The sequence below is a fragment of the Rousettus aegyptiacus genome, unplaced genomic scaffold, assembly GCF_014176215.1.
Source record: "Rousettus aegyptiacus isolate mRouAeg1 unplaced genomic scaffold, mRouAeg1.p scaffold_m13_p_11, whole genome shotgun sequence".
Taxonomy (NCBI): Eukaryota; Metazoa; Chordata; class Mammalia; order Chiroptera; family Pteropodidae; genus Rousettus; species Rousettus aegyptiacus.
This window is the reverse complement of record NW_023416286.1, coordinates 91,020,146-91,046,160: the sequence shown is the minus strand read 5'-3', so window position 1 is coordinate 91,046,160 and position 26,015 is coordinate 91,020,146. Positions and strand designations below refer to the sequence as shown.

At 41.4% G+C, this 26,015-nt stretch overlaps 1 protein-coding gene across 1 annotated transcript in view; it reads right to left on the bottom strand.

Moving 5' to 3' along the window:
* Positions 1-1,357: 1,357 nt before the first annotated feature.
* DNAJC15 (DnaJ heat shock protein family (Hsp40) member C15) overlaps positions 1,358-26,015 on the bottom strand; it is a 40,787-nt gene continuing 16,129 nt past the window's right edge. The window contains exons 3-6 of the mRNA XM_036228925.1: positions 23,720-23,793; positions 17,591-17,667; positions 9,364-9,434; positions 1,358-2,586 (exon numbers count right to left, since the gene is read on the bottom strand). Of these exons, the coding sequence (XP_036084818.1) occupies positions 2,414-2,586; positions 9,364-9,434; positions 17,591-17,667; positions 23,720-23,793 (395 nt within the window). The 3' untranslated portion in view covers positions 1,358-2,413. The remainder of the gene's footprint in view (positions 2,587-9,363; positions 9,435-17,590; positions 17,668-23,719; positions 23,794-26,015) is intronic.

Genomic DNA, 26,015 nt, shown 5'->3' with positions numbered 1-26,015 from the left:
CAGCCGCGCCCAGGCTGCTAGGGAGTCCTTCAAGGCAGGTGGCACGCGGCAGTTCGGTGTCCCTGGGGCGACCCCAGAGTGAGGGAAGGGGACGGGGCCGTACTGCTGGTGCTCTGTCCGGGCCCGTTTCCTCGGGCTGGGGGTCAGGGGCCGCTCTGGGAACATGATGCGGTGCGGTGCAGATCACAGGGCCAAGCCTCCAGGGCCACGGTCAGTCCCCTGGTCCCCTGCGTCTGAGAAACCCCGCGCTATAATCACGGGGCTCCGGGCAGCCCACGGCCGCTGTCCTGGCCGACCTGGCCCGCCGACCGCACGGGGCAGCTGACCGTTTCCAAAGCCCAGCTCCACGTCGCTCGCTCTGTGTGGCTCCCCCGATGCTCGGTTCAAACTGTCTCTCCTCCTTGGAGCGCTTTGAGCACGGCACGTGTACGGCTCCAATCACATCCATGTGCTTCGCCCTTCTGAAAAGAAGTCCCCTGGGGTCGGGATCCAGCACTGGTTCACACCTGTAACTCTCAGCCGGCCCATTACAGCCTCTTACACGTTCTACGTGGTCAATAAATATCTGTAGAATGAGTAACTGAATAAACACCCAGCACCGAAGACGATAATTAAATACCGAGTACTGAGACTTCTCCCGGCTCTTGTCGGCCTTTCCTCACAGGGCTCATTGCGTAAATCTTTCATCATTTTAGTAGCTCTCTAAGTTCTCGAGCTTCAGCCGTAGGGTCTCAGAGAGAACAGAGTTCTTTAGCAAGTCCTAAACACTGCTTTAGAAAACACCATTAAGCTTCGCATCATGTCCCCATGGGGTAGTAGTCAGTGGCCTCAAAATGTTTAAAGCACCTCACACAGGCAGAGAACTGAATTCCTCTGAGGAAACAAGGGACCATGCGAGTATAAATATAAGCAGTAAAAACATTTCTACTCACTGCTCACAAATACCAATTACCTTACTAATGATCACATTTTGGGGGGTACCTTTGTGTGGGGGAGGGGAAAGAGGAAGATTTAGGACAAAAAGAAAAAAAGTCTTAAAATGGAAGACCATCGCGGAGAAAGTCAGAATATAAGGAAAACAGATCGGTTACAGAATTTTAAGGCATTCCTTTAAAAGATAATAAAAAGACAGATTTTTAACTTTTATTATCATACAGCTTAATAGTGAAATAAATGGGTTATCATTCGTGGTCAGCACACGTATGAAATTCTGACGGTGGAAGGTGAGGTCAGTTTGCAGGACTTTGTTTTTTAAGTTCCTCGTTTGCCCTTTGGAGCAGTCAGTGTTTGGTGGTTGCCTCTAGCAAGTCTTTTGCTTCATTAATTTTGGTGGCTAAGTAGGGAGACCCACCTGAGGACAAAGAAAAGTAACTGGGTTAAAACATACTGATTACTGGCAGTTTTTAAAGTCTCAAACATGAAAAACACTCTTAATTATAATTCCGATATTTTCCCACACATTCATCCTCTGGCAAGATATTTTATAAGCTCACTAGAAATCAAAACAGCATAAATTAAACTTTAGTGAAGCATTACAGATACCCAACAATTAAAGATAACCTTTGAGAAAGATAACGAAAGTTATGATCAGGAATAATTTGAAAAATGTTCAAAACATTTCACTAGTCAGACATTACCACTCAAATATTTAACCAGAAAATTCTATGAAATTAAGTGTGTGATAGGTAAATAAAATAATGGTCTTTCTCCAAGACTATTTTTTTTAAGAGGGAAAAATATTTATCTTTGAAGGAGGATATCTTTCTGAAGTAGGTAAAGTAATTCAAGGGATCTTTTGGAGTCCAATCAAATCTTATAATTTCACAAAAATAAAATACATGTTAGAAAAGGCAACTAATTATGTACTACCCAGCTCTAAAAATCACATTTACTAATAGATTAAACAATAAATGAATAATAAAAATAATGATAAAGGAAATGCTCCCTGTTCTCTGAAACGATCCTATTAGAATACTTATGAAACAGTCTTACATTTCCTGTGCCCTAAAATAAAATTAAGATAGTTCTTTTGAGAGTTCTTTGCAATGAATTCTTTCTAATGCAAACAGCAAGAGGAAGATAGAGGTGAATTTCAAATTCAGAATCATTATAAATCACAAACAGAACTCCCTGACATATAAAAATCCTAGCCCCAAACTGTCACGTTAAGCCTGTTTAATCCTCACGCGCCTTCTAACTGCTAGTCCTGAACACTTCCCTTGACACTCAAGATAACAAGTATATTACAGTTCGCCAGTTTCCCCATGTTTTTCTTTTTTATTCTCCCCTTTAGCTGTTGAAAACATTGTAAGACCACAGTAGCTTACAACAAACCAAAAAACATCGAGATAGCATTGGTGTAAATTGTCCGACTCATCTAGAGTTTTCAATGATAATCAATCCGCTCACGTGACTAATGGAGACAGGCAGGAAAAGCAGGTGGACGAGCAGAGCTCGGGGCGCGGGCGCCGGGGCCGCGGGGGCGGCCGGGGCAGCTACTGCGGCTCTCTGCCCTCGACACCGCTGACATTCCTGCATCAAGTTCCGCATCACTACAAACACGCACGGGGTAGGCGGCAAGGTGTCCTGGAATGCACAGCACGATTTACGATGACACTGGTGAAGGTTTCCGCAGGTACTTCGTTATGAAACAAACTGATTTCACGATTACCTTTGAAAATGCTCTTAGAATTAGGTAATGTCAATTTTGGTAAGTAAGCCATTGAAATTTTTAGTTACCAAGGTAATGCCAGGCATCTTGCAGATCTTCAACAAATATTAAGATATTAACTGAACTCAAAATACAGCCTTCGATTGAAATGCATTCTGGATATTTAAATCACAGGCCATAGTGTGCTCGCTTAGCAGACAGAAAAAAAGGAAAGGCACAGAAGATTGAAAGTCTCGTTAAACATTGTATTTTTTGATGGCGATGTTAGCGAAAACATGAGTTTATTCAGAATGAGGCTGAACTGCCGCTCTCGCTAGGTTGGAGGGTCAGCGGTAGAAACTCTGGCTCGGCTCTCATTCTACCCTCATTCCGCCTTCCGAGATTTGGAAAAATCCCTAAGTCAAAAACTACAGCCCCGACATCCCCTTCAAGTGGTGTCTGATTCACACTGAGGTCTTGTCGGCGAGGAGCTGTGCAGTCTGCAAGGCGGGGGCTTCCCGCAGCCCCCTGACTCGTGCCAGCGAGCGGGGGCATCGCAGTGGGGGCACGGCTGGGCTGCTGTGCAGCGGATCCTGCACTCAGCGGAAACAGCACACGCGCGCATCCTTCGACCCTGCTCCGATTTCTTGGGGAAATCACCTACATTCCATTGAATTAGGAGACTCGCTCTCGCCCTTGACCTCTGCACCCCTGAATTCCCACTAAACGCTGCTGGAGCCCTTCCGCTTTGGGCTCTCATGAGCCAACCATTAACACCGACTAGAGGGGCTGCATAAAACCCCAGCCCGTCAGCATGAAGGGAGCGGAGGCCACCAAGTCAGCCGAGTCTCGAGGGCCCAGGTCCTGCACATGAGCAAAATGCACTGCGACGAGCCCAGCAATTTGCACTGCTTTTTCCCTTTGAAAAAACCAAACGTGAAAAGCATATACCGCATACAATTCCACTTAGATGAAACGCTAAAAGAGACATCTCTCATCCGCGGTGCCGAAGGCGGAACGCTGCCCGCACTGGGGTAGGCGTTGGGGACGGGAAGCGGCGCCAAGGAACCTTTTGAGTTCTGAAGAGCTAATATTTTGCTTGTTATTGCGTCTATGTACATCTTGTGAAATCTTTCTATGCTATCCTCACAAAAAGAGTTAGAATGTGTTTTTTTTTTCCATTTTTTTTTAAGGGGGGTAGATTCACTTATAAAATATTGAGGCCAGGTTTTTTATTTGTGGGAGTTTTTAATTAAAGATTCAGATGCTCAAATAGATAGGATTCTCTTGATTTTTCCATTTCTTCTTATGTCAGTTTTGAGGTTTTTCCTGGAATTTATTTCACATAAATTTTAAATACTTTAGTATGAAGTTTATTATTTATTTATTTATTTATTTATTTATTTATTTATTCATTCAGAGAGCTAACCACTGACTTTGTTAATTCTCTTGAACACTAATTTCTATTGTGATGCATGGATTAGGGTTACTTAGAAGTATACTAATTAATTTCCAAACACTAGGATTCCCTAAATGTATTTGTTATTGTTTACTAATTAAATTAGGTTTATAATAAGAATCCAAGATTGGGTTTAAAATTAGAAAATTAATCAATGTAATATATCATATGAACAGAGTAAAGAATAAATGTCACATAGTAAGTATAGAAAACAATACAAATTCACAATAAAAACTTTTATAAAGTAAAAATAAAAGGAAACTTATGTAATAGAAATATCAAAAAATATAGTAATTATCATACTTAATAGTAAAATCTTGAAAGCTCTAGCTTTGAGATCAGCAATAAGAAAAAGATATTTAGTATTATAATTTCTATTTAACACTATATGGGAGATTCTAGCTATTGTAACAAAGGCCTTCCTGGGGAAAGAATGCCCTTTTCCATAAATAATGCTGGACCACTTGGCTATCTATATACAAATAATTGAACCTTTACCCTTATTTCATACCATATACAAAAATCGATTCCAGTTTATTACCGATAAAATTATTTAAGATAATGTTTCCATAAATTATTTTCATGACCTGAAGATTTCAGGATCTTGAGATAGACAAAAATTTCCTGAGCAAAACCAAAAAGCACTATAAAGGGCAAGTTTGATTAGCTGAAGTATATTAAAATTCAGAATTTCTGTTCATGAATGAACACCATTAAGCATATGCAAAAGCAAGCCCTAAAGATATCTGCAATACAAAGAACTCATATCTAAAATACCAGAATATATAGCATTCCCCAAAGACAGTAAGAAAAAGAGACAACTGAACAGAAAAAAGAGATAAATAAATGGTGGGCTATTCACTACCACAAAATAGTGTACAGCGATAAAGTAATGGCTTACTCCAATATCATTCACTGCTACATGAATGAATCTCACAAAGACGGTGAATGAGAAAAGACAACTAACTATAGAAGACTACACACATTATGATTCCACTTACATTAGGTTCAAAACAGCCAAGTTAATCTGCAGTGGTAAAAGTCAAGAGAGCGGTCACATCTGGGGGAGGAGGAGTGACTCGAAAAGTACCCAAGGAAAGTGTTTTTATGGTTTTATGTCTGAACTTGGGAACGGGCTACATAAATGGGGCCATTTTGTGACAATTCACTGAGTTGTATACTTACAATGTGTACTTTTATGAACTTATACTTCAATGTTTAAAAGTTTATTGAAAAACTGGAGCTTTGTTGATCTGTATGTAGGTAGGTGACATTACAAATTCATACTGTCCAAAAATCACTGGGGTTCGGCAAACCTACGATCAAGACCATGTTGATGAGAACAGGGACTAGGCGTTTTCCTAATACATCATTTCATTTGGTCCTTCCAACCATCCTTTGTAGTTGCTCAATTCTTGTTTTTCTTACATAAAGATCTCACCGTTCATTAAGGAAGATCAATGTGATAAAACAAAATGATCTCTTTGCCAAAAAAAACCAAAAAACAAAAAAACTCAAATACAAAGCCTTAAATCTAATTAAAATGTTGAAGGAAAAGGAAAGATGAACCCTCTGAAACAAATAAGCCTAGTGTATCTATTTAACAGGAAATAGAGCTAATTAGGCATGACTTTTTTTTTTAGTGAATCCATGTTGACTCTTGGCGATCATATCTTTCTTTTTCTAAATGTTTACAATTCATCTTTTAAGCATAATACATTGTAAGAAACTGCAATATATTATCACCAGGGCTTCATGTCAAATTCAGCTCCTTTTACAATGAGAGTAATCAGGGAAAATCCATTCAACGGTATAATTACCTTTGATTTGTTTTTAATCCCAATAATTTTGATTTAAATACTATTAACAAAGAGTGAGAATATGTTTATTAAAAGAGAGTATAAATAGGAAAAGACTGAGAATCTGCTGCAGGCAGGCAGACTTCAGCAGAATGTAAGGAAGAACCTGCTAGCAGTTAGAGCTGCCTACCAGCGGGCTGCCTTGCAAAACAGGAAGCTCTCCATCACTAAAAATCCTTATGGACAGCAAACAGGCCATTTTTCCCAGGATAGAGCAGAAACAGTCTTGATTTAGGAGGCAGTGCTGATTTAGATCAGCGTCTCTCAAAAGACGGTGAAGACACGTGTTTTGAAAACAATTTTCCAATCTATGGTGGACTGATACTTTTACAAAACACAGAAGCATCACACATTGGATGCCGCGGCAAGGCCAAATCACTATAAAGGTCTCTGGCCGCTTCCTTCCGAGCTCTGTTTCTAACTTAGTGCGCGTACGCAGTGTCCTGGCACGGACGCGTGAACTGCACTGAGCGGACGGGACAGCCCGTGAGAGACCGCCCGGTTCTCCAGCGTTTCACATGTCTGGCTGACTCTCCTTTCTGTTGTCATTGGGCATCAATATCAAAGTACTGATTTCATAGCAACTAACCTCTTTCTTCAGCAATCAAACAACATGTAATCTAAAAGATATTAGTCTAAAAGCAACAGATCAATGACCTGAGATTTTTTCACTGCATTAACCTTTTATCTTACTAAGCTGAAATAGCAAAATTTCCTTTTTCTCAAAACACATCTGAATGCTCATTTAAAACTGGTTACAAAAAAAATTTATTTTCAGCCATTTCTCACACTTAATTTTCTAGTGTCACTTCCTTTGCACAAGATGATAATGAAATGTGTAACAAATGACAGCTGATCTCATGTTTGAAGTTCTAACTTCATTCTAGCAGCAGGTAGCAAAACCAACAGAAAATCACTTAGGGGTGGGGGAACATTTGTGAATTTCAGAAGCACCGGATAGAGGGCTTAAGTTTTTGCGACCACCCATAACACTCAGTGCTGATCCGGCCGGAGCAAACATGATGAAGAATTATAAAAAGAGGAGGCAAAATTAAGAGTTGCCCATTGTCATGGAGCTAGAGGGTATTATGCTAAGTGAAATAAGTCAGACAGAGAAAGACAAATACCATATGATTTCACTTATACGTGGACTCTTAAAAACAAAATGAACAATCAAAACAGAAACAAATTCATAGATACAGAGAAGAAACTGGTGGCTGCCAGATGGGAGGGGGTTGGGGGAGCTGGGTGAAAAAGGTGGAGCGATTACAAAGTACAGATTGGCAGCTACGAAACGGTCACAGGGATGTAAAGTACAGCACAGGGGACAGAGTCAATTATATGTAACAACTACGTGTGGCGTCCGGTGGTACTGGAGTTACTGGGGGGATCACTTCCTAAGGTATATAAATGTCTAACCACTATGCTGTACATCTCAATCTATATAATATTGAATGTTAACTGTAATTGAAAAATTAAAAAAAAAGAGTTGGACATGCTCATACTTCCCCAAACACCCCCAGCTTTCTCTCTCCAAGGACAATAAGACGCTTCTGTTTAGAATTCTTTTCTTGCAGTCATTCCGATACTCCTTAATTTACCATACTTTTCCCAGAGCAGACGCTCTTAACTGTGAGTGTACAAATGGGTTTTAGAAGTCAGGAACTCTCCAAAAATCCCAGTATTTTAAAATTTGGGGCGAATGAGCAATAATATTGGCAAAATGTCTGTGACTGTCAACACGTTCTTAGAGGGAACAACAATCCCAAAAGATTAAAGCATCTTTATTAAATTAAAAATGTGATCTGAATAGAAACACAGGCTACCGGTTCTTCACCTAAACAGGCCATGAAGATATTACATCGCATCGTGTAATCAAAGAGGGCTTTAGAAAGACATCGCCTCGTTTTGTAGATGAAAACACTGACATCTGGAAGGCTGAGGAGAGTGTTCAAGGTCATCGCCGGCGAGAAGGCAGAAGTCGGAGGAAGATGCTGGCCTTCTGCTTAAGGCAGAAGTCCGAGGACGATGCTGGCCTTCTGCTTGCGGGTCCCTCCCTCACGCCCTGCCACCCAAATGGGGCCAGACAGAAGGCTCTGAGCAAGCACAGGCCAGGAAGGCAACGATCCACCTCTGCTAAGTAAACAGTCTCAGAATAAACCAAGTAATTGATCAATTCAAACGCTACTGGCTCATAAGATGTATAAACATTTTCTTGTTTGACTGAAGATATCTAAAAATACATATTCGTTTAGATCCGTTTTAGAACTTGCTGCCTTGCCAGCAGGCACAATCGATAACCCGTCAATCGTCTGAAGGTGTGGTGCTTGATCCTACTGCGATCCACAACGGAAGGGACAGAGGCTGTTAGGGGACAGAAGCCAGCCAGGAGGCGCCAGGCACGCCCCTCCCCCAGGAGGCTGCTCTGCCAGCCCAGCCACGGGACCTCTCGGGGACTGTCGACTGTCGCAGCTCTTTAGAAATTTTAAGTCAAGCCTCATTTCAAAGTTTATTCCTTTGTTTATTCACACGAAAGAACAGCAAGCGCAAACACCAAAGGAGATAATGTTTAGTAAGAAGAATTTTTATCGTAAGTAATTAAGTGAGGGAGCTGGTGGAGGGGGAGCGCCTTATTGTGGTGAGGGTTAAGATGGGTAGGAATCCAAAATTTGTGTTCAGTTTTTTTTCAGAATAATTCTAAAACGGAAAGCCTATAAATAAGAACCCGAGGACCCCTCCGCTCCCTCCCCCACCCTCTACCCTGACTTCTGAAACACAGTGCGAGCCCCCACCATCTGCTACTCTACGGCAGAAACAGCAATGAACATATGGGCTTTCTCTCTCCAGCAGCTGCAGTGTAGTTAAAGTTATAATAATTGTCTTTCTGTAAGATATATTTACATTAAAAACCTGGCCAGTTAAAAATAAATGGCTCAGTCTCAGAGCTTTCCGGAATAAAATTAAGACATTCGGAATCATCTATGACACATTACATTCGGAGATTAGAGGATAACCTCTAAATCTTGTGCTTTTATATTTAAGGTTAAACAAACATGATGCATGATGCCCAAATCAGTTTATAGAATCAAGTGGTCCATGACTCACGCTTTCTCCTTCTCAATGAAAATGCTAGGAGCCTCAAACAGGGATGAGGCAGTCATATAGAAAAGTCAGTAACCAAGTTCTTCAAAGCTCATGATATAAATCCACCACTTTTGTGGGTCACTGGACTCCAATCTAAAGCCTCACTCATTAGAAGAAAAATAACAGTACATGTGGCATATAAACTTCCACCTCAAGTATAAATCATTTATGATGAGTTACGATAAGTAAACCAAAAGGAATTCAGAGCCAATTCCAATCCACATATTATGAAAAATTAGAATTGTACCTACCTTTATCTGGGTGATTCAAAATCATGATTTTCCTGTGAGCTGTTCTAATCTTGGCCTTGCCAGCAGATGGACTGTAAAAAGAAATTAAAGTGCTTATAATAAGTGGTGTCAAACATAGATTATAAATTAATGGTTTACATGGATTTTAAGAAATTAATAACTAATGAGAATTTCACCATCTTGTGGATAAATATGAAATTACAGTCTGTCACTTAAGTCCAGGAACCATCAGAATAAATCACTGATTCAATGCTGCATGTATTTTTCTTCGGTCCTTTGTAACACCAGTCTTTACTTTCGATCAATTTAAAAACTACAGCACAGCACAGAGGGTCGGGAGCGACAGTCTGTAGACCACACTGAGCCATTGTGCTGCGAACTGCGTTGGGCAAAGGCAGTGTGTGCGGGTTGACAGACAGGCGTCTGGGCTCCAGAGAGAAAAGACTGCTGAGTTCTAGTCCCATCGCCATTTATAATGGGGCAACGTCGGTTGACTTTCTAACTTCTCTGTGGTTCGGTTTCCTCATTGTTAACCACGGCTAGGAAAAAAATATTCCCTGGAGAGTAACTGTAAGGATTAAATTAGTTAATGCCAACAAAGTGCTAAAACAGTGCCTGGCATGTAACAAGTGTTCCATAATCGTTAGCTTTATCATTATTGTGTTTCAACAGAGCATCTCAAAACATTCCATAGCTCATAATTTATTTAACTTTGTGAGAACCCTATGGGAAAAGCTTGGCTGTTAGAATCTACACTCTAAACAAAGATTAAAGAAGAAAGTTAAATAAACCTAATATTACTTTTGTAAAACCTAATTTATCCGGTGTTGGAAATGTTTCTCATGAGTACATTTTTCTAGGCAAGAAAAACAAACAAACAAACAAACACACACTAACAAGGACAAAATCCTCGGATTGCTACTTAAGAGTTATCTCATCTGAGGCACTCAACTTTTCTTGGCCTCAAATGGGAGCAGCAGTGCCTGACGAAGCACAGGGTGGTCGCTGTGAAGTCCAAACTAATTCAGTTTGCACAGATGATCCCCACCGGAGAGGATGAACGCAAGTCCTTCTAGGGACGCTCAGGTAGAGGTTCGAAATCCTGATCCACCACTCAGTAGCTATACAACTTTGGTTTGCTTATTTAAACTCCCTTAGTTATAATTTTCTCATACGTAAAATGGACATGATAAAACTACTTCCCGGATTATTTTAAGGATAAATGAGATAATATAAGTAAAGAATAAGTATAACCTAGCATACGGTTAGCATTCAGGGAATGATAATTATTATAAATATAAAGGATGCTTATGAAAATGTATTATATACTTGCCAATTTTAAAATGGAATGTAAATAACCTAATTTAACACTTCTTTGATGACTCAAAGCAGTATTATGAGTATCAGTCAAGTACAAAGAAACTGTTAAGGTCTGCTGAGGTTTGCCTGCCCTCCTACTAGACGGTCACAGAATGCTATTCATTTAGGCTCTCCTGTCCGTTCTGAGCCTGCCTCCTTCGCTGCCAGTCTCAGTCCTTAGCTCTGCCACCGTCCCAGCCTCTAGGTGTTCCTTGCCAGTTACTTGCTAATTCTAACCTTTTGGGGTTAAATAACAAATCACCGAGCATGTCAAAATGCACTATCTATTCCTGAATAAGCATGTAAAACATTCTGCTATGAATAAAATAAACAAGCCTTGAGTTAAACAAATCAAAAGAGAAATTTTAAAAAAATCTTAAGACCAATGAAAATGGAACTACAACATAGTAAAACTTATGGCATGCAGCCAAAGCAGTTCCAAGAAGAAAGTTTACAACACTCAGTGCCTTCATTAAGAAAAAAAGAAAGAACTCACATACACAACCTAAATTTATACCTCAGGGAACCAGAAAAAGAAGAATAAACTAAGTCCAAAGTTAGTAGAAGGAAGGAAATAACAGGTCAGACTGAAAATAAAAGAGACTAAAGAGATAACAGAAAATATTAGTGAAATTAAGAGCTATTTTTTAAAATATAAAATAGACAAACCATTAGCTAGACTCACAAAGAAAAGAGGACTCAAATACATAAAATCAGAAATGAATGAAGAGACACTACACTGTGGATTATAAGAGAATTCTATGAACGATTATACACGAACAAACTGGACAGCCTAGAAAAACTGAAAACATTCCTAGAAACATACAACCTACCAAGATCGAATCATGAGGAAATAGAATTTCTCAACTAATTACTAGTCATGTGATTGAATCAAGAACTTCTCAACAAAGAAAAGTCCAGGACAAGATGGCTTCATTGAATTCTACCACATTTAAAGAAGAATTAATATCAATCCTCCTCAAGTTCTTCCAAAAATAGAAGAGAACACTTCAGCATTATCCTGATACCAAAACCAGAGAAGGACACTACAAGAAAAGAAAATTGCAAGCCAATATCCTTGATGGATACAGAAGAAAAGATCCCCAGCAAAATATGAGCAAACAGAATTCAACAGTACCTTCAAAGGCTCACACACCATAATCGAGTGGGATTTATTCCAAGAATGGAAGAACAGTTCAACACCCAAGAAATCAATCAATATGATACATCACATTAACAAAATGTAGGATACAAATCCTATCAAATCTACACTGATGCAGAAAAAGCATTTGGTAAAATTCAATGTCCATTTATAATGAAAAATCTCAACGAAGTAGGCACAGAAGGAATGTACCTCAACATAATAAAGGCCTGATACATGACAAATCTACACTAATATCATACTCAATGGTGACAAGCTCAAAGCTTTTCCTCTAAAATCAGGAACAAGACAAAGTCGCCCACTCTCACTACTTGCATTCAACATAGCATTGGAAATCCTCGCCACACCAATTAAGCAACATAAAAAAGAAAAAGGAAGGAAAGGAAGAGAAGGGAAGGGGAAAGGAAAGGGAAAGGGAAAGAAATCTAAATTGAAAAGTAAGGAATAAAACTGTCGCTATTTGCATATAGCATGATACTTACAAAAAGAAAAAAACCCACAACAAACAAACAAAAAAACAAGTCTTAAAGATGCCATCAAAAAACTAAGAGAACGAGTATATGAATTCAGAAAAGTCACAGGATACAAAATTAATACCAAGAAATCAACTGTGTTCCTAAACATTAATAACGATCGAAAAGAAAAAAATTTTTTAAATCCCATTTACACTTGTATCAAAAAGAATAAAATACCTGGGAATAAATTTAACCATGAAGGTGAAAAATCTGTACTCTGTAAACTATAAGACAGATGAAAGAAACTGAAGACACAAATAAATGAAAAGATATACTGTCATCATGGATTAGAAGAATATTGTTAAAATGGCCATACTACCCAAAGCAATCACAGATTCAATGCAATACCCATCCAAATACCAATGGCATCTTTCACAGACTAGAATGAAGAATCCTAAAATTTGCATGAATCACAAAAAACCCCAAATAGCCAAAGCAATCTTGAAAAAGAAGAACGGAGTTGGAGATATCATGCGCCCTGATTTCAAACTATATTACATGACTCTAGTAATTATAACGGTATGATACTGGCATAAAAACAGACACAGATCACTGGAATAGAATAGAGACTACAAATAAACCCATGCATATGGTCGATTAATCTATGACAAAGGAGGCAAGAATATACAATGGGGAAAGACGGTCTCTGCAATAAATGGTATTGGAAAAACTGGACAGCTACATGCAAAAAAGAAAATGAAACTGGATCCCTATCTTATACCATTTACAAAAATAAATTCAAAATAGAGTAAAGACTTAAACATAAGATCTGAAACCATAAAACTCCTAGAAGAAAACAGAGGCAGTAACTCTTCGACATCAGCCTTAGGAATATTTTTTAAACCAGTCTCCTTAGCAAAAGTAAAAATAAACAAATGACTGTACATCAAATTAAAAAGCTTTTGCTCAGTGAAGGAAGCCATCGACAAAATGAAAAGGCAACCTACTGAATGGGAGAAGGTGTCTGCAAATTGTATGTCCCAAAAGGGGTGACTATCCAAAGTATATAAAGAATATAGAGAACTTAAGATCAGAAAAACAAGCCAATTAAAAAAATGAAAAGACATTTTTCCAAAGATGACACACAGATGGCCAACAGGTACATGAAAAGATGTTTCTCAGCATCACTAATCATCAGGGAAATGCAAATCGAAACCACCATGAGATGTCGCCTCACACCTGTTACAATGACTGTCATCAAAAAGACAAGAGATAACAAGTGTCGGGAGGACGTGGGGAAAAGGCAACCCTCGCGCACTGTTGGTGGGCGTGCAAATTGGTGCAGCCGCTCTAGATACAGTATGTGTTCCTCAGAAAATTGAAAATAAAACCACCACGTGATCTGGCAATTCCACTTCTAGGTATATATCCAAAAGAAAGGAAGTCACTATCTCAGAGAGATATACATCTGCACCCCCGCGTTCATCCCAACACTATTCATAAGAGCCAAGACTCAGAAGCAACCTGCATGCCCACTGGCAGATGGATGTGCAGAGAAAACGTGGTACACACCTATGTGTGTAAAATGCAATATGATTCAGTAAAAGGCGAAATCTTGCCCTTTGTGACAACGTGGATGGATCTCAAAGTCAACATGCTAAGTGAAATAGGTCAGACAGGCAAAGACAAATACTGCACGATCCTGCTTCTATGTGAAATCTAAAAAAGCTGAACTCATGTTAACAGAAAACAGATTGCTGGATGCCGGCGATAGGCGGGAGGCGGCAAAAGGCACAAAGGTGGCCTAAAGGTACGGCTTGTCCCAGGCTGCAACGCAGACCAGTCCTGGGACGGAGCGCACAGCGCGGTGACTGTGGTCGGCGATGCTTCTTTACATTTAGCAGCTGCTGAGAGACTGAATCTTAAAGGCTCTCATCACAAGGAAAAAAGTCTGTCACTACAGCAGGTGAAGGATGCTAACTAAACTTATTGTGGTGATGCCATTTTGCAACATAAATACACCACCTCCTAAACTAATACAGTGTTCAATGTCGATTATATCTCAATAAAACTGGGGAGATTTTTTAAATTAAAAAAAATTCTAAATAAAACATATTTAAATAATTATTTTAAGGACTTAAGAGTTCCATTTGGTTCTTTGCGGACATCGTTCAGTGGACCATTTATGTCTTACCTTATGGTTTGGAGATTCTCCCACAGGGACAAATAGACATTGTCTGATCACAAAGAATGAATTTTGCGAAAGAAATCATAAAACATTGTACCAGGGCTGTGAACACTTTATTGTTTAATTATCAATTTAAGCATGAGAAACACATTACTAAGAAAAATTCCAAAATGGTTTAGTTTCCTGTGGCTAGTCTACATTTACCATTCCCTTTTGCTGGTGTTCTGTAGCACGTCTTTCATTTATCAGTTATGCTTTCCAGTTTTATGTACATATTTGACATGTCTCCTTAGGTAGATACTAAACTACTCAAGGCAGAAACTGTGATTTGCACTTTAAAATAGTATCTAGCAATGAATATGCAATAGGTGCTTAATGCATTGTACACTGCCCTCCAAATGCAAATGGCTGTAAAAAAAAAAAAAAAAAGGCACACTCCTTGAAAGAATAAAGGCTACATAATAAAGGAAAGTTCATGCACAAATGCAGCCACTCAGAACATCCTGCCTTTAAGACAAGAATGATTGGACGCCTACTGGTGAGCTTCGGGGATGAAGAAAGCGTTCTCCTCTGCTCGCAGTTTATTCCCTTTTCTTCAAATCTCTAGGACCCTAATGCATTTTAATACAACGGTCTGTTGTCAGGTTTGAACAAGATGGGAGAATCCTAGTTCTTAAATATAGCTCTGGTATAGACAAGTTCACCATACAACTGAAAACATAACTTCAAATACCCTGCTGCTTAGATGTGAGATTGCGAACCGTGCTCCCTGGACTGCACTTGGCTGGGCGTTGGGGATTGGGGTGTGTGGAACAGAGTGGGTTCCCCAGTCCTGTGGCAAATGGAGCTGTGTTGGTTTCATCTTTTTTACTACCGGTCTTCTGAATAACATTTAGTTTAAACAGAGTTCCACAGAAGCTGGTAGAAGGTTTGAACATCCAAATATACATCATTTCAGAAAATCCCGGCTATGAAAACAGTTTTCTTGAGTAAAACATTTTAGGCTTTATATAACATGTAAGAATATCAGCTCACCTAGCAGCACACAGAGTATTTTTTATACACTGTGAACAGAGTCAGCCTCGCTTTGCCTTTACAGACTTGTTCATCAGTCTGAGTGGTTTAGATTCATTGGCCACAGAAAATGGAACCACTGCAATGTACCCACATCTTGAAGAATCTTCTCAAAATCGATACTGCCTGACTAAGAAAAAGAGCTAAGGAAAGCCAGTAAGTTTTACTCTTCTATTCCATGTGCTAAGGACAAGTATCTATTGAGCCTCTGCACTGACGATGGAGATGAAAAGGACGAGGCGCCTGTTCGGGGCAGGCACTTTCACAAAAAGGTATCGCCGTATCATTTTATATCATCCTAATAAGGCTGGATGTTATGCATTCCGATTCAAAAATGAAGAAACTGAGCAGGAAGGCTCAGAAAAACCTGACCAAGACCACGCGATGCGATTCCTCAGTGGGAGAATCAGGACAGGGATCTGTTCTGCCAGCTCCCATTTACTGACCAGCTACTCAGTGCATGGTTAGCTAAGAATCTCATGTGGGGTAATTTTCACAACAACCCTATCCGGTGGAAACTAATATTACTTGTATTTTACAAACGATAAAACTGAGGTTCGCGGGTGGTAAAGCTGGTCTTTGTACCCACGTGCGCCTAGTATCAGTGTGTGTTCTCAACCACTGAATTTTCCTCGTGAAGCTTCGTACGGCTTCCAGTTACGGGGTAAAGCTCTGTAGCCATGCACCTCAGTGCGCCTTAAGCCAACTTCTGATGATCTGTTCTCACCATCACAGTGTCTTGATGATGGTAAACAATATTCTCAAAAACATTTGGGTCTAGTTTTATAATGTGTTTCACATTCACATTTCAAGACTACGAATGAGATGTTATGGGGCCCAATAAAAGTTCGAGAAAAATAGCGATGCTTTTCTGAATAATATTAGTGCGATAACAACAGTAACAGTTAGCAATGTAGGCAGCTTCCTAATCTGAGCCCACGACTTAAAATCATTTCCCTCTTTCTATTCGCAAGACAGAGCTCATCTCGCCTATGTCAGTAAAGCACCGAGCCAGACGGAGCTGTTTTCTTCCTCCCCCAGCCCTTTTGTTTTTCTTGCTAAGTCATAAGAAATAAAATGTTTTGGCCTTAAAAATCTGCCAGTCTATAAGGGATTTAAAAAATTATGTCAATATTGGATTTTATGATCTATTCTACTTAATTGTGTCGATTAAATCACCAGGAGATTTATTTTAAATGACATACTATACCTAATTCCCACAAAAATTTGAATAGGCTCTAAGGGAGCATAAGGTTAACACATGGATATAGCGACTGGTGATAACCTATGGTAGAAAAGCGTTCTTCACTTTCCATGTTAAATGATGTCACACAGCAATCACACAACATTATTAACTTTCTCCTATACTGTCCAAAGTTAGACCACAAATACTAAGGCGAAACAAGTACAGCAAAATAGGCTAGATGCCAAACTAGCACTAGAAAAGAACTGCGAAACAAATCCCATGTTATGACTGAAAATATGATCCACAGCAAATTACAAAACCGTAATCAATACTATTGTAATAACAATGTGCAATGCCAGGTGGGTACTAGACTAATCAGGGAGCACTACGTAAATTACATAAATGTGTAGCCACTAGGCTGTACACTTGAAACTACGCTAAAATAATACTGAATGTCAACTCTACTTGAAAAGTAAAAAAAAAAAAATTAAAAACGTTAAAACTTTCTGGATAGAAAGAAATCAGTGTAATAAATAAAGTATATTATGATAATTGCTTTGAAACTTTAATATTGAAATACAGCAGCTCCTTGGTAAGATAGACACATCACAACTCTGCCTGTTTTTTTTTTTTTTAAGGAGTGAGATCTTCTCTTATATTTGAGATTTTAAAATGTAAAAACATAGTATTTCTCCTCTGCCTATTCATAACTTAAAACATAAGGATAACTTTACTATAACGTTTCCTCCTTTTCCACACACGCTTGGCCACAGAACAAAGTAACATTTGTGCAGCACACCCACCTTACACCTAAAATAAGGCCAGCTTCGCGCCTACTCATCTTCTGTTCGAACCCTCCTTTGTAGTAGGATGAAAGGCTCTGTGCGGGAAACGAAAGGACGAAAAACAATTAGTTGCATGTATGAGGTGGCATGACCTCGATCCCATCCCCAATCTGCAGTAAGAGCAATGACTGCACTTTACTAGAAGTCGACTTAATTATGGGGGGGGGGGGACACTAAATGATGATCCTTTACAAGATACCATGACCAGGATAACGTTTTTAAAATGTTCGACATTTTTTTTTCACTTTCAAATACGATAATTTTTCTATACTGTGATGAAACTGAAAGAATACGAGGTCGGTAGAAGCAAAAGGCTTGAACTTTTACTGGGTCCTGCTGTCACTTTGTCATCGGATAACCTGGACCGAGTCATTAGATGCTGATATGACAGTCATCTTTTAACCGGGGAGACCGGCTAACAGGGAAAGAGGCGGAGGAACGGACACAGTGGCAAGGGAGTCAGGGCGGCAGCCAGGCGGACCGACGGCGGCCAAGACGCTGGCCTGGAAGGTCCGTGTGGCCGGGAGGAGTGAGCGAGGTCAGGGTCCTGGAGAGGTGACTGGGCCAGACTGTGGCGGGCCCTGTGGGCAAGAAGCGATTCAGGGTCTCATCGTCAGTGGTGGGAGCGGCAGGAGCACTGGAGCAGCAGAACTTGCCGCTGCTTTGGAAGGACAGAAGCGGTGGGGGCGGAAGCGGGAGCCGCGTGGTGGCGGAGGAGGGGGGGCGCAGGGCGGGGCGGGTTCCCGTGTGCTCCGACAGCTGAGCTAACCACTGCTCAGTGGACTAAATGCGGGGTGCGAGAGGAGAGGAATTACCGCCGATGCCGTCAACCCTGTCGTGCGCTGGCAGGTCGCCCTTCGGAAGTGACGGACTTACACCTGGGACAGGTGGCCGCTGGCGGGTAGCGCTCAGCCGTCAACCTGGCCGCCTTAGCTGAAAAAGCCAGGTCCTGCCCAGGTCCTGGGGCCGTCTCTGAGGACGGCTGGCCTGCGGGTCAAACCCCCACAGCTACTCAGGGCCCGGTCCACAGCCACTTCCCAGGCGGTCAGTCTCATGGCTCCCTGCCCCGGCGTGGGACAACCACCAAGGGCCCCCTGGGCTTCCAAACTCCCCGCGGGGGAGGCCCAAGCCTTCGTTAGGGCTGCACCGTGCCTCAACTGCCCCTCTCCGTGGTCCTTCTTCCCGCATAGGGCTGTGGACCTACGAGCACCACCCTCCCCGAATGCACGGCTTGCTAATCCTGTCTCGGTCTGGCCTCCAGGGAACTTAAAACTGCAAATGAGCCCGACGTTTCTGGCTTACACTGCCAAACTGCCACTTAAGGACTTCGAGAAGGAGCAGTCGTCTGCTGTGGGTAACAGATACCGGGAGATCGGTTTGGGTTAGATTAAGTTTGAAATGTCTATTAGACATCTAAGTGGAGGAAAAGTATGATCTGGAGATAACACCCGGGAGTCACGAGTGTACTGAGAGCATTTAGAACCGTGAGGCGGAACTGGATGGCTCAGGGAGTGTGGACAGGAAGCCCGAAGACCGAAGCCTAGAAACGACGACGAGGTTCAGTGGCAGAGACGTGGAGGGCGGTGAAGAAACCCGAGGACGCCCTGCAGGGGGGAGCGAGGAGGGAGGGAAGCAGAGGCCACGAGAAAGAGAGTGAAACATAGTTCAGACGCTTCTGACAGGTCACGGAAACGCGAGCTGCGAAGTGACTGCTGGATTTGGCGGCCGGAGTGAGAGCCTAGTTAGAGCGAGCCGAAGAGCGCACAGGAGGCAAGCCCCTTGGGGCGGGAGAGGCGACTGCTCGGCAGATGGGAGCAGAGGGACAGGAGCCACGAACTCACCTTTGAGGGGAAAAAATACCTCTACGGTCGAATGCACACGTGTTTCTAAAACACGAACTCATAATTTTGTAGGAGAAAATAAGAAAGTTTACAACTGCATAAAACAAAAGCTGGAAGTATGTCCACCAAGACGTTGTTTTTGGGTGGTTCTCTTCTTTATGTTTATTTTTACTTTCTAAATTTTTGACATTGAACACAGACTACTTATAAATATATATATATTTTTAAAAAAGGACTAAATGAAAGAAACCAAAGAAATTATCAGACTTTTAAAAACAAAAAGACTCCCAGGAAGCCAGAACTGGTCATTTAATGTAAGCTGTTCTCTCTGAACAGCCTGCTATGAATTTCCACTTGGTAATAATTTTCTGACTTATAATAATAATAGTTCATTCATTTGACAAACATTTTACCACCTGCTATGAGCCAAGAACTTTCCAAATGAGACATGTCAAGTTCTGTCCCTCATCACACAGATGCTAATCTATCAATGTACCAATACTGTGAGGAATACGATTAACTATTCCAAGGTTTGAGTAATTTACTATCTAGTAAGAAAACAACAAAAACACCCCTCTTCCTCCAAGGGTGAAAGGTGGAAGAGAATCAGATGGCTTAAGGACACGGACTGCCACGGGGCAGATGTCATACGCACACACACAGGCACGTGCGCACACGGGGGAACGCATAAAGGAATTAGGGACATAGAAGGAAACCATAAAGAGACTGGGGACCTAACGGAGGAAAAGTAGCCGGTTTCAAGGTTGCTCTCAAGAGACCCAAATTTTTGATAGATGCATGCCTTATTCCCTGATGTTTCTATGACATTTTTCCTTAGGGAGCTCCAAAATTTCAACTCTTGAGCTAATATAAACAGGTGCTGCTTCATGAACGTCACTCCCCCTGTAGCCCAGAGACAGACCGCTGAAGGCGAGGGACGGAGCCTGAGGGACTGCCACCTGCCGCGTTCGCCCCCAGGCTGGGAAAGAGAAGCCTATGCCTGCGATGTGCCCGACTGTGGGCGGCAGGTCCCACGGGAAACAAGGGGGAGCACCAGCAAATCACACGTCAAAACTCAGACGGCCGGAAAGGAACGCGGGACGATTATGCCCCTGAGGGAAATGTCCACACTGCTCGACTGCCCCTGGACTCCGGAGGTCCAAGCCTGCCTCAGGGTCCCTTGCTTAGAAGCCATGACCACTGCCAGAAGCCACCTATATGTTCACGGACTGGTCAGCGGCACTGAGGACGCAAGCCTACAGCCTGCCAGGGGGCCACTTAACGTTAATCTGCTTAGTCCTCAAAACATGGACCAACAGGCATCTGAACAAACCCGGCGCCGTAGGGGAAGAACAGAGCCAAGATGAACAGCGACAGTCGGCTTTGGAGGAAAGGGATAAACCGGGACGCACAAAGAGCTTCACAAAATGAGTGTCTTCAGAGACATTCCACAGAACAGCTCAACCATAAAAGAATAAGTCACTCTGAAAAAGAAATGAGAAAAAGCCTTGGATGTTAAAAGATTACCAACATAGAATACTTTAGTGGACAGACTGAATAACGGAACGGCCATTGCTAAAGGCCAACCTGGTGATGAGAAAAATGACCTCTGGAAATACTGTGGAATAGAGAATAAGAAGATGAGGAGCTAGAGGACTAGAGAGAGGAGGTCCGACATCTCTCTGAGAAGAGTTCCAGGAGCCGAGAAGAGAGACAATAGTGGAAAACAATAATTAAGAAGAAAATATAAAAGAACCTCATAAAACAAAAGATAGACCATTTCACATAATTGCGGCTCGCTGAGAATTCCTGTGAAATTTCAGAATTCGGAACATCAATCATGAGAAAATCCCCCAAATTTCCAGAGCTAAACAAATAAAAATCACCAAAACTTAAAAACCAAAAGCCCAAACAACAGAAGAAAATCAGGGCCGGCTTCTCCCAGAGGGAGGGGAGCGCGGGGAGGCCTGGCTGCGAGCCTGCAGGACGCGGGATGCGGCTCCGAGGCGTCTGCTGCCTCCAGCGCCGGCTCCGCCCGACTCCAAGGAGCCAGCCAGCCGCAGGATGATAATTAACAGTGAGCGCACAAGAAACACATTATTTAACAAAGAACTTAAAACATTTACCATCCATGAATCTCACGTGAAAAACTACTCTAGGCAGTGTTCCAGCTAAATGAAAAAAAAATGGATGAGAGAAAGAAAGATGAGATTTAAGAACCATCTGATGCTAAAGCGGAGGAAGCAAATAACATGCTAAAGGAAAAATTGATAAATGTATTATTCTAAGATGTTTGACTACAAACTGCAAGAGCAGTACTTGTGAAAAGAAGGCCGAATTTCTCAAAAGCCACGTTTCTGAACTTGAAGCCCACAGGGAAAGGGAGGGGGGCAGGCGTCACTGCCCGCTCCCTCAGAGACTCGGGGCCCGGCTTCGGCATGCCCACGACAATCCCGAACTGCTCGGTCGGATCTGTGAGTCTCCAGGAACAGGGGGAAATTTCTCATTTTACTGCTCTCTCATCCTTCGCGATGTTACAGAATGTAGTTCTGCAAAACTCGGAGGCCTTCTATTTACGGTATAACTGTATCTGCTGAAGATCGCCATAACAGAAAAGATTTCTGAAATTCTCTCCATGTGCTCCATGGAAACATACGGAGAGGCACACGTAACGTCCACTCAAAGAACCATGCCACTGTGTCCAGCCTATCACTCCATTTCAAGCCGCGTCATCTGCGACATGGGCTGTCTCAGTACCTTGTGACCGGTTTCACAGCTTCTGCGCTGGTTCATTCCAGTCTATATTCTACGCGCAGGCAGAGTGACAATCCGAAATAAAGGGCCCATTGCCCCCACGCTCACGACCTCCCGAAGGCCTTCCGCCACACTGGAAGGGAAGTCTGCAGTTTCTGTCGCAGTCTGCTAGGCCCTGAGGGGTCCGGCCCACACCACCACCGTTCCCGCCGCCTCAGCTCATTTCCACCTCGGGACCTCTGCAGTGTCCCCCACCCCCGGCCCCGCCTAGAAGATTCTTCTTGAGATGGTCACTTCTTCTCAGAGAGGCCTTCCCCAGCCTCCTACTATGCATTCCTCTCCGCTGTTATTCTTCAACCTCTTACCCTCATTTAGTCTTCTCAAAAGCGTTCCACACGTCAACGGACCCTACACCTGCTAACTCATCTGTCCCCAGGGACACGTAAGCCCCTAGAGGCAGTGCCTTTGCCTCGCTCGCGACGACAGACCGCCCTTCACACTGCCGCCTGGTACGCAGGAGGGGCCTAGTGAACGCGCACTGAATGAATGCCAACGACCTAGCAAGACTTCGGCCAGACATGCTACAAACCGGAAAACAGAAAACTAATACATGCTTCGTCCAATGGGAGACGCGCAGTTACAGGTCTGCAAAATCACGTGCAGGTTTTTGAACCTCGGTTGAATTATTTGTCACTATGCTATCCTTTGAAAGTGAGGTCACCGTTTAGGGCCAACTAAGCCTCACAAGCCTACGCTGCTTTGCTAAAACAAGCCGCTCTTCCTCACCCTGGGGCGCGCCAAGCGGACCCGCCCCAGACCCGCCTCTGCTTCCCAGAAGCCTAGGCTCGCGCTGCCCGGCTTGGGCGAGCTTCCTCCGCGGTGTCGCCGGCGGTCACCAACCACAGTTCCCGCACCGCGGCTGGATGCTGCCGCCAGCCATTCTTCACTCACGGCCCACTCAGCAGGGCAACTACAGTGCTGGCTGACAAAACGCACGAGCCCGACAGGATTTCGGGGCTGGAACCTTGTCATTTTACGTTTGACGTGGCCAGGCGTGGTGGGCCGAGGGAACTAGGCTCTAATTTCAAGAATAAATAAGCTCTCGGGTAAGCGCCACCAGAGCAGAGGCCAGGTCTGTGTTGTTCACCAGTCACACCCGGCTCCTGGCACAGGGACGAGTGTAGAGCAGACAATCACGAAGTGAACAAATGAATATTAATTAAACGAGGAAAATAAAGTACCTCCAAGTTGATGTAATACTACTAAAGGAATGTGATAATGATAAATAATTAGAATCAAAACCAGGGACAAGGTTAGATATAAAAATGTGACCAAGAAAATCAAAAGAAACTAAATCAATAAAAGAGATTCCCTGATAATATAAATAAAACTTCTAGAAACGTTGAAAATTCTAGATGTTTTCTGAATTACTATCACATATATCACATCAACAAAAGTAAAAATAAGCTAATGAAAGCCATCTTTAACTTACAGGAGTTGAAATCTTCTTTGCAGTTTCTGTGATGACTTGTTCTAGAGGCTTCCAGATCTGAAATGCATAGCGGCCTAAATGGTAACAGGAATAGAAGCAAATATATTTTCTATAATCAAAGTCAACACCCGCCAGGTGTTTACCACAGTACTTACTGATAGTTTATTTTATATATGTTATTTCAATAACTTTTAAAATTTATCAGAAAGTCATACTTTTTCAAATTTCTAATCTATTGAATATCATTATCATAGCTATTAAACTTATCAAGTTCTAGTTCATGATCATAAAGTTGCAAATGTTCAATGTTATATAGAATATCTTACATTTATATAATGTTATGGGTCACACAGACACATACTCACACACAAATCTTAGCACTCTGCCACGACAAACTGTAGATGAAGTCCTTTACCTTTAGATACTCATGAATCTAAAATGATTATCTATATAGCTTTTCACAGTGATAATCGCTTTGAAATATAAAGAAAACAAACACTGTGTATGGTCTATACAACACAGGAGTGATTTTAATCAAGTTAGTTGTAAAGTAAAAAGGCAATTATGTAGGAAATATTTACCGAGACCATCATCAATTTCTCACTGAAGATGACTATTCTCCTAGAAACTTATTTTACTGCTTTCCTTTTTCAGGTATCATAATAATTAAAATCCCCCCGAGTCCTTGACAACTAAGAATCAACAGGAAACCAAGTCTTAGGTTGCTTTGAGGGCACAGAACCAACAATAAAACATTATCTGGCTAATTCACCTTTTGCACCCTAATCAGAATGTTTCTATTAATACTAGTATCTCATTTCCCAAAAGTCTTGCTAGAAAACCAGCTATGATACTCTGGACTTCAATTCCTAACCATAGCCTTATTTGCAAATCAAGATTTCCATTGGGAAAGATTAACTACACAGATCTTTCAGGATTCACCTGTCTAAATGCACTACTATTTCTGTGCAAACCTGCTACGGTGATAAACAGGAGGCTAGCAATGGGAAGATGTGAAGTAACCCGTCCAATTAGGAGACAAAATGCTCTTGTGATCAAAATAAAGTGAAATTAAGCGAGGCTAAAACCCTAACTCATCCAAGTCTCTTATCGTATAGATGTCAACTGTAGAATCGAATGTTGATAGATTGTACATTTGATTCTACAATGCTATAAAATATAGCTTTTAAATTACCGCAAAATTCCTTCAAAACCATACACAATCAGACAGACTCAATGAAAAAGCAGTTAAAAGCTTCAGGAAGTGACATCTGGAGGTTTACTTTAACCATATGCCAGAAGACCTAGTTCCAACAAATCTAAGTGTACTTTCTCCTAGACTCTATTCCGTTGCATTTGGCTCTGGAAGAGATACATGCCCAGTATTTAACATTTTAGTTAGAATGAATCTGGCAACAGTGTGGTATATACAGAATACAAACACTGATTCTCCTTTTAGAAAGCCCCTGACAAAAGGACATCTTTCTCCAATTTCAAATAAAAACCTTACATTTGAACTTGAAATAACTATGCCTATTCTGCTACAACAATTAATACTAAAATTGTTTTATGATTCTGGCGCAAGTTTGTCAGAATTCCTATTCAGACATGATATTCTTCTCATGAAACTTCGGTAATTAAGTAGCTATAAATTGAATGAGACACAAGGCCTTGAGGGTACAATGACCAAGAATCTGAACCTCTGATCTCCTTGATTTTAAGGTTCTTATTATTAAGGTTCTTTACACAAGATTTGTATGAAATTAAATAAATACTATGCCAAACAAAAGTCTTTTTTTGCTCACTTTCCTATTGGATCTTACTAAACTCCATATAACCACAATGGAATGTAGTTTCACCTAAAAAGAAGATCCCATTAACGAGATCAAATCCATTGAACTTAGGGTCACAAATACTAAAACAAAAAATGTAAAGTTTTAACAACAAGGAAATGCTCTCAGACTAACATTACGGAATAGCTATGCAATTTAAAACTATAAGTTGATGACTCTAAGCTGTAAGTTGAAGAGAGAGCAATTTTCTTTAACTCTTCATAACTATTATTTCTAAAAAGGTAATTTTGGCAGTTTATCAAGGACATTATAACACTAACATGTTAAAAATGAAGTAATGAATACCCTGCAGGGGACGACTATTCTCATCAGAAAGTGACAGCTCAGAAAATGTGTCATCCTGGCTGCAAGAAAAAAAATAAATATGGGAGAACAAAGGAACCCCATATCATTTCTATTGCTTCTTAGTAAAGATTTTTTAACTTACAGCTCAAACCAAAACA